The sequence below is a fragment of the Typopeltis vanoorti genome, chromosome 22, assembly GCF_054136105.1.
Source record: "Typopeltis vanoorti isolate ZY-2024b chromosome 22, IOZ_Tvanoo_1.0, whole genome shotgun sequence".
Lineage (NCBI taxonomy): Eukaryota > Metazoa > Arthropoda > Arachnida > Uropygi > Thelyphonidae > Typopeltis > Typopeltis vanoorti.
In genome coordinates, this window is record NC_143570.1 from 59,607,879 (window position 1) to 59,623,532 (window position 15,654).

Sequence of the window (15,654 nt, forward strand, 5' to 3'; positions counted from 1 at the left end):
TTCAGTGAGCTCAACTTGTATGTGAATAACTAAAACACTTGTTTTCGATAATGTTGTCAATTCGTCTGAATCGACAACATTATTATAGAAATTTTATATAACATTATTAGAGAAATTTTGCAATTTTTTTCTATTATTTTGGAGAATATTTCTAATTTTATTTGTTTAGAAATATGTCCAACTATTCTAATTCCTGAGAATCTAGAATGCAATGATAATCCTAGATCAATACTATTTTTAATTTGCAGCTCGATTAAATTTGGTAAATCAGATTGGTCGGTTTCTCTTCAAACTATAAACAGCATTAAACATTTTGGAAGTCATCAAAATTTCTTTTTCATTTAGTTTGTCAATTAAATTTGGTAATATAGATTTGCTACATTCTTCATTTATTTTTATGATTTTATTATAAACAAATGATCCATTATGTTTGGATAACTTTTTATGTAAAAATGCAGTTCTTGAGTCTGTAGTGTTTCCATTTCTACCCATTCCTTTGATAGGTGACAACTTTTTTCTCCTTCAACACCTAAGTTTTTATATTTTGAGCAAACACAACATCCTAATTTACCATTTTTAACTTCTAACCACTTTTACTGCGTTTTGAAATACGATGCTTGCTTCTTGTTCCAGAAATCAGGTAAACGATTTTCTTTTTCTCCTCCAACTTGTTGCATATTAATTGAATCAATGTGTGCATTATCTTCAACTTCATTTTCAACTGCAGTAGAATCAGCAGAATCACTTTTCATTAGATTTTCTTTTCCAAAAAAATTTAATAAATTTGACTGCTTTTCATGTTTCATGGATAAAAATACTTTTAAAATTATAAAAATAAAATTTGCTGAATGTATATAGTTTTTAAATTTATTATTATTTTTAAATTTTAAACACAAACAATTGTTATACATCAGTGTACTGACAAACACAGAACTAATGTCCAGTGGAACAACTTGTTGCTGACAGTTTTACGAATATTTGATTGGCTACCAGAAAAAAGAAGGGTAAATATAGCGCATCCGCTTATTTTATTTTCAAACTTGGGCACATTCGTCATAGAGGAGTTGAAACAATAATTCCAAATAATCTATACACTGCCAAATAGACTAATTTTTGTTAGGTTACCACATGAGTTTGTCGCTTAATATATTTCAAAAAATTATGTTTTTTTTTTTTTTTTTTGAAAAAATAAAAAAGTAAACAAGAAGAACAAGGGGCTCGCAAATTTGAGAAATATTTAACAGAGGGCTCACGCAAGCCCCTTATAGCTCACCACTGACTATAAAGATCTTTTAAGATCCACTTATAATACGCATACAGGCCACTGAATTAGAAACTCTTATCTAATACTTTGTTGGACTAGCCCGAATTACAGCACATATATGGTTTGTCATAGATTCCACAAGGTATTTCATTATCTATGTCAACATACCAGGCATTTGCCAGACAGTCCTTTAACTGGCTCAGATATGACAGAAGAGGATTTTACTCCTAGATCTGTTTTTCTAACATGTCCCATATATTCTTAATGGGGTTCATATAAAAACTTTGTGGTGGCCAGGGAAGATGGTAGGGGTTGCTGTCATATGCGATGAACCACTGTTGAACAATTCTTGTACAATGGACAGTAGAAATGTCATCCATGAAACAACCATAACCTGCTGGATATAAAAAGTTAACATTGCAGGATGGACTTATCGGCAACAATGCTCAGATATTCCTTGCAGGACACCTGACCTGGGGGATCCATTCCGTACCAACAGAACATGCCTCACCTCTTCCTGCTATCTCTTCCAGAACCTTGAGTTGTGTATTCAAGGCAAGCTGCTTCATGGGGATTTCTACCAAACTCACTGCTTATTGTTGGTACAGAACAAGATGTATTGTGACTCATTAGACTACATGAACTTTTTTCAAGTCTTCCAGTGTCCAGTCAATGTTCCTGCCACCACTGTAAATGAACTTTCCAGTTCTTCACAGACATCAGTGGTTTCCATATAGGCCAACACTAATCCTCTTCAATTCCCTGTACATAGTTCAGCAAGATATAGGTCAGGAACATCCTTCATTAAATGCTTTGGTCAAATGTTGCACAGAGGAAGTTCTGTTTGTCCACAAAAGCCTTCTGAGACAACTGCAATCTTATTCCTGAAAGACTGTCTTTGGACATTTATGCCTCTTAAAGAAGCAATATGGGTTACTTTTCCACTGATTAAACACCCAGGATATTTCACCTTTTGAGAAACACTGTGCGAGACAACCACACACAATAAGCTCTTTATGGAAATCCGAAAGATCCTTTGTTTTTCCCCATTGTGATCAACATTACCGACGATTACTGACCACATATTCTAGACAACTTAAATAGTTGTCTAGAATATGTGGTGATGCACAATGATGACCATGTATTTTGCATATGTACAGTGTAAATGACATTTATGTACATCTACATAAAGATTTCTCATTCAGTGGCTGGTATGTGTAGTGTTTATAAAGCATTCTGTGATAACAGCAAATTCTAGTAGCTAACAAATGTAACAAAAACAATACACTTGTAGGGATCACAGGAGCAGTGTAAAATAATGAACGTCCTTTACAGTAGCAAAGAATAGCATTATGCCTATTCTATCCACTCTAAAGTTTGATCAAAGCTTTAAAGTAGATTATACTGTGTTACAGTGGTGTTTATTATAAGCAAGAGTCCACTGTAATACTGTTTTATGAAGTTATGTTTTATTACACAGATACTATCCACTGATTTCAAGTCACGTATGACCTACTTGGGTGGTTGAGTAGATTATGCATCCACCTTACAACCAACCAACAGGTCGTAGGTTTGAATCTCGATGGGCATGGATGTTTGGATGTCTTAGATGGTAGATGGATTTCATGACTGCCTGAAGTGGCTTGATATAAAGTTCCATATTTGGCCTCTAGAATAGTTTCTGGATGATCTAACCATTAGCTTATGCACTGTACATTTATGGCCTTTTTCAAACTTTTCTGAGGCTGCTCAGTCGGCATCCTGCATTTAGGTTTTGTATATGTTGATGATGGGAGAAGTACACATTAATTTATAGAATAGTTAGAATGTGGATGCAAAACAAATACAACCAAAAATTTGTTACTGCTACAGTTAATCTAACAACAACTTGATATTTTGTAAATAAGTACTTATAACTGAATAAATAAATAATAACTTACTATGGTAGATCCTTGTATTGGCTCAGGTTGTTTCCCAAAATCAAAGTTCTTTTTGCCTGAGAATACTTCATAGATCACTATGCAAGAGGGAAGGGAAAAAGTACTGCAATTATAATTGCAAGAAAAATACAGGAAGGTTTGAATGAGCAAATTTAACAAAAAAAAAAAAAAAACAGTTTGAGTACTCTGAAACGAAAACAAGATTAATTTTTGGTTACTGATTTTATCAGATAACCATTGGTAAACACTCACTGACAAAAGTTCAAACTTCATGGATTTTGATATGTGAATGAATTCTTGACAAAATGCCAATACTACTAATTTTTGTAGATAGGTTTATTTATACCTTGGTTACTCATAATTATAAATTTTTAGAAATTTTTTTAATGATTTATATTATTATTTATATTAATTAAAAAATTAATACTTTCCTTTATTTCAGCAACATTACATTGCCATCATCAGGGATCACAAAAACAATGACGTGTGCACGCAAGCACTACAAATGAGGCTGAAGAAAGGCAACAGAAGACAGGCCTGGAGTCCTAAATTGGGTAGTCTTGGCTGTTGGGCTGACAATCTTAGAATGTATGCTTCCCAAATTAGTTGAGGTTTGGAACATTTTTCAGGGCCGAGGCAGATTCAAGGAATAACCTTTCATATTTGTATTTGCTGCAGTAATAGAGTGGCCTTCTTCCAGCGTATTCTGTAGTGGGTGTTCAAAGCATGGTTAACAAGTCCTGAGTGGTTGTATTGGTGGAACTGGATGTAGTCCTTGTGTTCAGATATTCTGATATTGAACTATAACTGTCCTACTATGGCCTGTTTGGCCATAGTAGGACAGTTAGCAACTGTATACTTCTTGTAGGTCTAAGGAATGTGGCTGGTCTTTGGTGGAGCAGCTATGAGATGCCAATTCCTTATGTAGTCTTTAAGTGATAAGGTTGTATTTTTGTTAATTTTTCAGAATGTGCCCTGGATATATGGAATGGTGATAGACTTTGGGTAATCTCTGTTCTGAAAGGGGAAGGGTTGTGGTTACAGAGGTTAATATTTTCTGTATTTTTGGGGTTATAGCCATTGACTAAGAAAGTGTTAAGGATGTGGTTAAATTAAGTAGTTAGCATATTGTTATCAGAACTGATTAATTTTGTCCTGTTATACTGGGTTTTTATAGTCCCATATTGTTGGGGGGGGGGGGGTAACTGCTGGCTAATGTATCTACTTCTATGTGTAGATTTCTGTCAACAGAGAATGCCAGTGGTCCATGAGGCTGGTGTGTAATCGGTCTCCAGGAATGGGAGACTGTTGCTATTTTCCTTTTCCAAGATAAACTGTTAGATATGTTAGGAAATTGCAGAGTGTATCCAGGCCATGTGACCAAATGGAGAAATCATCATCCACGTAGCAAAGTCAGGCAGTGGGTTTATGTCGGGCAGAGTTTAAGACTTTTCCTTCAAAGGTCTCTATAAGAAGTTGGCCATGAGTGGAGAACCCACAGCTGTTCCTTCTATCTGCCTGTAGAATTTTCCTTGCTAAACAAAACAGCCTGAGTTCATGGTGAACTGAAACAGGGCTGAAATATCAGGAGGAAATATGACTTGGATGAAGTATTTATGAGTGGGAAATTGGTGAATAAAGAGGATACATCAAAACTGACCATCATGTCAGTATGTTTAAAGTGGCTTTAAAGTGGACTAAGTTTTTTTATGAGTGAAGGTGTGTTGTTGATATATTGTGCGAGCACTTTGGCTTAATGTCTAGTTAATTTTCACATGGTGAATCAATGCCATCCACAATGGGACATAATGACACATTTTGTTTAGGGATTTTGGTAGTCCATATATTCAGGGGGGATAGGGGATCTAGAGTTATAACATTTTAATTTGTTTGCGACATCCACAAGCCAAGAGGTAACTTTTTTAAGGAGCCTATGAAGTGTTTTGATATGTGTGATGGTGGGATCATAGTCTATGGGGAGGTAGGTAGAACAATCTAGACGTAAGGAGGTAAGCTTACCTGAGTAATCTAATTGGTTCATCACAGTGGCATTTCTCTTATTAATTACTATTTTGTTGTTGCTTCTAATTTCTTGCAGAACTACAAATTATTATTTTAATGCTTCAAATTATTATTTTTTGATAAGTTGTTTTTTGGTGGTTTAGCTTGAATGAGTACATTAGCTACATCAAGCCTGATGCTGTTGGCAATATGATTTTTTTTTTTTTTTTTTTTTAGGTACCAGTGTGTAGTTATGGCCACGTGCAAGTGCGCTAAATGTTTCAGGCTCAGGGTGATAGGTTTACTACTGTTTTAGGAGGTAGCTGAGACTTGAGTCTTTTTTTTTTTTTTTGTAGACTTTCATATTTCTTGATGTGCTGACATTGTATTCTTTGTCTGCTGAAGCATTTGAGATGTCAAAAAGGATCTTCCAAAGGTCAACAACATTCAGTGTTGCAGCAAGCTTTTCTTCTAACATGTGAATAGCTTTATTAGTGTTGGCCAGGAGAATGTGAATGGCAGCAATCAGTTCCTGTAGTCTATACTACTAGTATTTTTAATATCAATTCTATCCCTACCACTCAGGCTTAATTTCTATATAATGCTGCAGCCACTAATGTCTTAATGAACAAAGATCCTGAGATAGGATTTCCTTGGACTAGGCATACAGTAAGGCCCAGTGACACTCTTGCCATAGAACTCAATTATCTATATCACTTTTCTGTTATAGTTATTCCGGTTTTGTGACATGTGGTCACAAAACCGGAATAACTATATTCCTATTAAAGAAACCTTTTAAACTATTAAAAAAACCACATTTAAGAAAACTATTTTTAAAACTAAACACGTACTAAAAAACAACACCCGAAAAGTTTTGTTAATCGTCAGACTAATATCTTCAGGGGTAAAGAGAACTGAAAGTTTAAAGACAAGTTTAACGAAACTTGTTGGGCGTTGTTTTTTAGTACTTGTTTAGTTTTAAAAACAGTTTCCTTTAATAAACATGTGGTCACAAAACTGGAATAACTATACTGAACTTCTTAACCACAGAAACCTTCGCAGGAATATTTGAACTTTGCATTTTCAGTTCAACAGCTACATACTACCTTGTTACTAATCCAGCTGAGAGGATAATACAATTGGACATTTGTTTGTCTGTTACCATTTTGTTTCCATAGTTAATTCATGGCAGCATCTTGTTGCTCTAAGGATGCTGGTTTGAAATGTAGTGAAATATCAGCAGTTTAACCACCTTACCGGCCATTATGGATCAAATATGCATCTTTATACGCTTCATATCTCCATCATATATTTCAATACAATACAATGATATTACAATTTTAATATGCACTTTGCATTCATGGTAACTTGGATGTATATAAATGTCCTGGCCGGTAGCATAGTTAATACATTCTCCTATCTGTTTTGTTAACATATTGCTAGGGAAGAGCATGCTAATAGAATTTTATGAACTTAGTTGCATACAGATTATTTCATGCTGTGTATATATACATGAGAATCTATCCTAAGTTGTTTTTTTAAAAAATTAGCTTAATATTAATTACAAAAGATTACGAATATTTCACAGTAGAGTTTGTATATTATCATTGTAAAGTGGATAGATTTTAAAAGTAAACAAGAATTGCATATATAGCAATCAGATAAAAGTGCTGCATGGTGTTAAAATAAATCATCAGAATTCCTGTTAAAGGTGTCTGTATTTATTTATTTATTTATTTATTTATACATAAATCTCTTCCAAGCAAGAGGTCATTAATAATTTTAACTGCACTATCCCAGCTGGAAAATCTGATTCTCAGTTCTAATCATGTTAGAGTATCTAAAAAGTATTCTAAGGAACTATTATATATATAAAGCCTAAATAACTGGGATTTTACACCCAACGTAAAAAACTTTCTACATCTTTCTCTCATCTAGAGATTTTTATTAAGAAAGTCAAGTACCTTTTGTCTACTTGTATATCAGATATATATGACTTCTGCATTACTTCAACCTTGGTATCTTTCCTGGGTCTGGCTCCTGCTGAAGAAACCTCAAATAAAGGTTGAAACCAGTCTGGGTAGTGGCCCTTCCCATTATGCATTGCATTATTCACACCCGAAAGGGGTGTGCTTTGCATTATGGGATACATACTAAGGCAAGTGATATGAAGTCATTAGCCTCTATATAAAAGTAGCTCAGAAGTGAATATATTTCACGTGCAAAACTTTGCTTCCTTGGTATCTCTTATAATAAACCCAAAATAAAAAACTTTCTACATGGGTTTTAGTTATGTTATTAAATTCAAGTAGCTCAGATGTAAATATATTTCACGTGCAGAACTCTGTTTTGCTTACTTGGGAAAAGGATTAAAACCAAGTATAAAATTTCTGGGTATCTTTAATATAATATAATATATATATATATATATATATATATATATATATATAATTATTGTTATTATATTATTATAATATATTATTTACAATGAGTTGCCCTGGTGTTGCGCCACCTTTAGACTTGAACTACGTTTCAGGCACAAACTTAACTGTTTGCTTACTTGGGATTAGGAGTAAAATAACCAAGTTTATAAAATTACTTGGTAACCCTAATATATATATATATATATAACAGCTCCAAAATTTGGAAATGCTAAGGGTATCACTGAGTCAGGCTAAAATGGTGTAAGAGTTGTTTTAGTATGTTCTTTCGTATTTTCTACTGCTGCATGGCGATTTAATATTTCCTCCAAAGTATTATTCTCAGCTCTATATGTATCTATGTATGTTTGTAGGAGATTGCTTAAGGTTCAAAGCCTAAATAACTGGAAAATGCCCTTCACATAGCCTGCCTCCTTAACACAGAGAAATGACTACAGTTTCTGACTTAATGCCAATCTTCACTTTATCAGAGTGTGTGTCCTTTTATTCAAACAAAGAAACGTTGGTCATTTGGGAAACAGTCAATGAAGTAGTATTCCATACTGGCTCAAACTGCACACACAAAAATGATGGTACATTATGAAATATTATGCCAGCAAGGATATCATTCAGTTACACACAGTTTCTACTGTTTTCATTAGGGAATCAGCCAAATAGTGAAAATATCTCTATATAGCTCACAGAAAATTTTGTAGGAAAAAAAAAAAAAAAATCAACCTGAACACTAAAGATAGCCATCATCAGTGAAAGAAAGAAGCAAAATATGGAAGAAACAGCAAGTACCATATAACATAACTGCGATCATCAAGACAAAGAAGACAGAAGCAGGTGTAACACTGATATGTTATGATAAACAGGAAGTATAAGATATTATACTTGGGTAATAGAAATCAGGGAAAGGAAGAAATGGCTACAGTATTCAACATTAACCATGAAATTTTTTCTGAATGACCAGTTATTTCAAATAGTGATGTAGACTAATTTCAAAATGAGAAATTGGACAATGAGATTAATTTGTCCTGCCTACAGTCCCTAAAAGGTTCTCATAAGAGAAGAAAGTGGAGAACTTTTTTTTTGTCACTTGCCCTGCAAAAGGAATGACAGGGGAGATTGTAGGATATCTATACAAAAGAACAAGAAATAAAACCTAAACATATAGAAATGTTTTGTTCAAAAATTGGAGGAAAAAAGCAGTCAACAATTAGGATAAGTGCATGCCGGATTTTTGTTCAGAACTGGTCAGCAAGTAATACAATGTTCCAACATATGATATGAGGGGAGTCTGAAAAGTTCGCGGCCTAACAATGAAAAAATGAATTTATAATTTCAAAATTAATTTTATTTTTCAACATGATTCCCCTTAAGACTAATACATTTACTCCAGAGATGCTCCAGCGCCATTATCCCGTCCCGGATCTGGTTCCAGTAAGATCTGCAAAATTCCCCTCCACATCACCTCTTGATTTGAAGAAAAACGCTGACTAGTGAGGAAGAGTTTTCGTTTTGGGAAGAGATAAAAGTCAGAGGGAGCCAAATCTGGGGAATAGGGTGGATGTTCCAACAATTCATAGTTCACATTCCTTAATTTTCCCATTGCCAAAACACCTTTGTGGTCATTGTTCTGATGAAAGATGATTTATTTCTTCTGCAAACTGGTCTTTTCTCAAGAAATTTTTTTTGTCTATTATGTTTAAAAGACCGGAATAATATTCCCTGGTTATTGTTTTACCCTTTTCAAGGTAATAAATAAAATGCCTTTAGCATCCCAAAACACCGATGCCAAGACCTTTCCTGTTGATGGAACTGGCTTGATCTTCTTTGGCGCTGAACAACCGGCTTCTGTCCACTGTTTTGACTGCTGTTTGGATTCTGGTGTGTAATGGTTAAACCAGGTCTCATTCATAGTAATAAATTGATGTACAAAATCAGTGTTAAAATGCTCCAAGCACTGTTCAGAGATTTTCATGCAAGAGCATGTTTGATCTGCTGTGATCAAGTGCGGTACCCATCTTGTGCAAAGCTTTTTCATTTGCAATTCTTCATACAAAATATATCCTACAAGTTCTTTTGAAATCCCTATAGTCTCAGCAATTTCATGCACTTTGACTTGCCGGTCATCCAATACCACATCATGCACTTGATCGATGATTTTTGGTGTTGTTACACTTTTTTTGGATGTCCTTCACATGAATCATTTTTAAAGTTGGTACGGCCACATTTAAACTCAGCAGCCCAATTCTTAATTGTCGAAAACGAAGGAGAAGAGAACCCATAAACTTTTATGAACTTTGAATGAATTTCTTTTGGCGTTAAATCTTCTTTTACAAAGAATTTTATAACCACACAATAATCAATTTTATCCATTTCAAGGGATATAGACAACACTTTTGCTTCAGACAGCTGTATAAAACAAACTACTCGATAGAATGACTTGCAATTTCACATGGATGCTTATGACAGATGTATCAACTTAGAAAAAAAAAAATCTTGCCGATAGTGTTGCCATCCATGGTCCAGAACTTTTCAGACCACCCTCGTATATATAGGGTGTTTCAAATTTAAGCACCCCTATTCAGAACAATCTGCAGAGTGAATCAGTAGATGAAACACTTACTCTCAAACTTAGTGGGTACCCTAACTAGATCATAGGAAAGATATTTTGGCAATAAAAAGAATTAGTTCAGAAAAATTATTGATACAGGAAATATGGTGTTTTGAGTGAGGAAAAAAAAAAAAAGAATTTTGCATACCAAGTAAGTCATAAGGGGATGTAAATACAGCAGCAGCAAGACTGTCTATACAGTCATACAACTTGTGCAATTTCTCACTTTGCTTGAACATGCCCTGCTTGTGAAGTGTTTCTATAGGAATGGGGAAACTGCTGCTGCAGCAACAGAATTTTAAGTACAGATGTCTAAAAACTTTGTGAAAAGACTCAGCGATAACAAATGTAGTGCAATACACAGTTCTTTGATTTGAAGATACAGGACAGTTTTGGCAGTTCAAAACTGGACAAGGCTGTAACTGCAGATGAATGAAGATGTTGCAACTGCAGTTCTTGAGCATTCAAATGAGAATACTGTAGGTTCATGCAGCATGTGATACAAATAATAATAATACAGAAATACAAAAAAAAACACATGCAGCAGCAAGACAACTAGATTTGCCACACGAACAGCACGGAGAACTTAGCATAAAGCTTTGCAATGTAACATGTATAAACTTGGCTATGGCCAAGCATTGTAAACAGGAGATACAAGTGTCGGAAAAACATTTCATTTGACATTTCTGTCATGGATTAATGTGGACAAGGATTGACCTTGAAGCATCCTATGAAGTGATGATGAGCATTTTCATGTTTGTGGAATAGTAATGACTCAAAGCTGCCACATCCAAGCTGAGAGAATCCCAATGCATTTCAATAAATTTCCTTATATTTGCTAAAGGTCACAGTATGGATAGGATTTACACCCAAGGTGATTACCTAGAAGAAATCCACTGAACTGGACCTGTGATATGCTCAGTCACGGCTGTGCGTTATTGGGACACAGTGAGCAGTTTTGTCATCTTGCAACTGCAGCAAAGAGTGTGTCTTAACACATTGGTGTTGATGCAAGATGGAGCTCTTTCACACATAGAATGAGAAGTTCAGCAATTATTGCATTAACATTTCCCAGAGTATAGTCAATAGCAAACGCAGTTAATTGATAATGTTTATTTTGCTCATTTCATAAAAGAATGTGCTACAAAAAACATATCACATACCTCATCTGTATGAGTTGCAGGCACAATCAGTAGCCACCCAGATCAGATCAAACACATTGCACTGTAGACAACTGCTGTATGGTGCCATCAATTATTGAACATCACCTCCATTGATCATCCAGATTTCCTTGACAGCTCTTTGCAGCATATCAGATGCACTATCTAAGATCCATGAAAGGGACACATGGTAGAGAAGTGTGATGGCTTGGGGAGGTATCTTGTTGGGTGAATGTAGCTGTATGCGCCTCCTAGTGGAACCATGAATGCTGCAACTTATACAGACGAGGTATGCAATATGTTTTTTGTATCACATTATTTTATGAAATGAGCAAAATAAACATTACTGAATAACTCCATTTGTTATCGACTCTGAATCATTTCAATCACACACACCATCTGGTTCACATTAATGTATTTTTTTCCCCACTCAGAGCACAGTATTTCTCCCATTGATAATTTTTAAACTACCATATTTTTCGATAGATAACGCATGCGTTATCTATACAAAAAAAGTCTAAATTCATTAAAAATTAACATGCGTGGTATACATTTGAAAGGTATGAGAGGTAAATCAAATGTAATAACAAAACTAAAGTAGAAGTATTACTTAATATTTATTGAACATTACACTATTCAAATCCAAAAAATTCTTCATCAGACTCAATACTGAAAGAATCAATGGTATTTCTTCAGCTTCATAATCATTGTCACTGGACACCACTGCATTCCCTTGTGCTTTAATGAAACCATTTCTAACACAGTTTTCACTTATAGCAGCTCAACTTTCTACAATCCACGTAACTATATCTTTATTCTTTTCATCTGCCCTGTTTTGTTATATTCATGGATGCCATTCATCATCCAGTCTTCCCGCTTAGCCTGCAAATTGTCTTTGAATGGTTTATTTACTGCAAGATCAAGGTGTTGGAGTTTTTTTTATGTTAAACCACCTGGAATGACAGCCAGTTTGGAATACTTACAATTGTTTTAACTTCTGCTGTTGTGTGTGCCCTACACGAATCCAACACTAACAAAGATTTTGGGTTGAAAAATGCCATTTTTCTCTTTCGCCACACATTCTCCAACCAAACTTTCATAACCTCGGAATTGATCCAACCTCTATCATTAGTAGTAACAATAATATCTTTGGAATCACAACCTCTTGGAACAGTCTTTCTTTTGAAAATCACCATCGCTGGCAGTTCAGAACCATCTGCAGTTATGCAGAGAACCACAGTAAAGTTAGACCTTTCGTGCCCTGTTGTAGCAACTGAAACCTCTTTTGCTCCCTTCAGATTCACAGTCCTAGAACTAGGTATGTCAAAACTTATGGGAACCTCATCCATATTCCCAAACCGACAAGCATCAATCCCCCCCACAAGTTTTCTCTCAGAAACAAACGAAATTTAGCTACTTTCGCTTCCCAGTCACACGCCAAATTTTGTCCAACAGGAGCGCACACTTAAATTGTTTCTCTTCATAAATCCAAAAACCCAAGATGGATAGGCCTTGAAATCCTTTATATTATCGTTTTGCACAATTCTTTTCGATTTCTGCAACACATGGGCAGTAGATATTCTATTCTCATACTTTTAGGTCTTTCACTAACAACCCAATCAAACAGTCTTTTTTCTATGTTTGGTCACAAGCACATTCTAAACTTCATAGCACGTTTCCTCGTATGTAAACATTTCAGGACTGTTTAAGCCTTTCGCCATTCACAAACACTACTTTCTTTTGCTACTTCTACCGCTTCAAGCTTGAACTGTGCTGTGTAGGATTTTCTCCGAGAAGTAGTTCTGTCTTCCATGGGTAATTCAGATCTAATAACAAAATATAAACAAATAATGATTTACTTTATGAAATATTTTAAAACAGGATGTACGGAATAATTGACCACTGCTAATAGCAACGCAAATGCTTTTAAAGAATTCGTCCGTCCTCTGTCTGTACTTCCTAACTCTACAGCTAGTTGGCACATGCACGTTATCTACACAGCAAAAGGAGTGATGACAATGTTGGGGATGCACGTTATCTATCAAAAAATACAGTAATTTCTTTTCTTCTCAGAGAGAGATTTCAAGATGTTTAAAATAACTTTACCGATTTTATTATAATCTCTTAAGGAGTATTTGAACTAAAATTAGTAGCTTATCATTGTAGATGTAATCCTTTTGTCTACTTTTTAAATTAATCCACTTGTTCTGAGTTACATCTCTCAGGTACATTGGCTTTCATAAATTAAGGAACGAAAAGAAAAATCCCAATAATTTAGGGGAAACATATGGAAGTCAGGTACATTATGTAAAAAGTGATGCCATGTCTGGTTATCATATATGGGTAATGCTATTAGCAATATATGCAAATCAGCCATGGCATAAAAGCAGACATTTTGCAGTGGTTTTCCATTTTGTGTCTGTAATGAGAACACGACATTCATGATAGCTAAATTATTGGATATTGCCTTCAGGACATTATTTACTTGATGAATTCAGATGGCAAGCCATTGTACAAAGAGGATGGCCAAAATCAGGCAGAGGCAGCCAGATGGTTGTGAATCATTTTGTCTTTTGAAGAATTGTAGAACCAATTTCAACAGCGACAAATAGCATTCCAGGAGATACAATGAAGGAAGCCCACATGCTGCAACCACAGTGGGTGACATATTTCCAATTTCATACTCACAAAGAATGAGCTGCAATCTGACCTGAAGTCAGTTACAGGAACATTGGTATCTATTTCCACTGAGTGCAGAAGGCTTCACGAAAGTGGTCTGTATGCTAGGCAATTGGTAGTCTGCATGCCTTCACATCACAGGACAGAATGTTTGAAAAGGGCCAGGGTCCCCATCAACTGTAACCAAGACCATAGGGGTCAGTATTGTTTAAAGTTCCAATTTGCTCTACAAAGCAATACCAGGCATACTCTAACCTGAAGAGAACTAGGGGCATGTTATATCCCTCTAATATCTGTGAAAAGGACACTTATGGTAAAGAAGTGTGAATGTTTGGGGAGGCATCTCACTGGGTGAATGCACTGACCTATATGTGGCTCCTAGTGGAACCATGAATGCTACAACTTATAGAGACAAGTTAATGGATCCCTATGTTTGTCTGTTGTGGGTACAATAGAGGAGACATTTACCTACAAGATGATAATGCTTATCATCAAGCAAAGCTCATGGACCAATATCTTCAAGAAGAGACTATCATATGTATGGGCTCGCCAGCCAGGTCTCCTAACCTTAATCCTATTGAGCACGTTTGGGATGTTGCTGTTCTTGATTCTCCTTCCCAAACCTTTGAGTCTTAGGAGAACTTTCCAGGAGGAATGGTTATTACTAAATGAGCTTCTGGACAGCATTATAAACAATGTGAAACTTTGTTGTGAGGAGTGACTACATCCCTTATTGAGGCACTTTGACAATCTCCTTTTCACCATTCTCTTCATGTGCCCATTTGCTACTGAATTAAACTATTCATTTACAATTTTTTGGAGTCTTCCACATCTCATATCATGCTGATTTTCATCAAATTGCATAAAAATTCATCACACAGTTTTTGAATTGTTGTGATTTTCCTCTTTGTTCCTCAATTTATGGAAACTAATGTATTATCAGTGTATCTTGAAATATTTGTAACTTTATATAATGAAATTGTTGCATATTAGTAGTAGTAATGTTTAAGCCAAGTTATGTCTCATCAACAACAATCTTTAAAATTAATATAAAATGGGAGATGAAAGAAAGTCCATGTTTTGAAACACAGTAAAGTTAAGTTTTAAATTTAGACATCTAGTGGATCACGACTGTATTATTTATGCTAATAGTTTTATTTAATCACTTAATTCACATTGAATAATTAAGTCTCTAACAGTCAATGATACTTTAGAGACATGGAAAAGATATAATTAAAGAGTCAGAGTGTACTGATGAATTATTAAGTGATCTCCATTGGTCTGGCAAAATGACTAATCCAGCAAAACTCTGGAACCAAGGGTGGCAGAAAATCAGTGGTGTACCTGTACTTTAAATGTAAACATTATATATGTTACCGGTAAAGCTCGAAAGCCGTTAATGTGCACATTAACTGATTTGCTAAGGACGTGCAGAATCAAGAGTTTTCCGCATTTTACCTAGGTAATGTGCACATTAACGGCTTAAAGTTCAAAAGTTTGTTTCTCTCATTTCCTTTCCCCCTCTCCCTCCACTTTTAGTTTGGTTTTTTAATAAGTAAACATAATT

The 15,654-nt window shown here is 35.0% G+C and overlaps 1 protein-coding gene across 2 annotated transcripts in view; it reads right to left on the minus strand.

The window, feature by feature from the left end:
• Tdg (Thymine DNA glycosylase) overlaps positions 1-15,654 on the minus strand; it is a 234,747-nt gene that overhangs the window by 25,346 nt on the left and 193,747 nt on the right. For both annotated transcript variants that reach the window (XM_090412150.1, XM_090412151.1), the window contains exon 8: positions 3,205-3,281. In XM_090412150.1, coding sequence (XP_090268276.1) covers positions 3,205-3,281 — 77 coding nt within the window. The remainder of the gene's footprint in view (positions 1-3,204; positions 3,282-15,654) is intronic.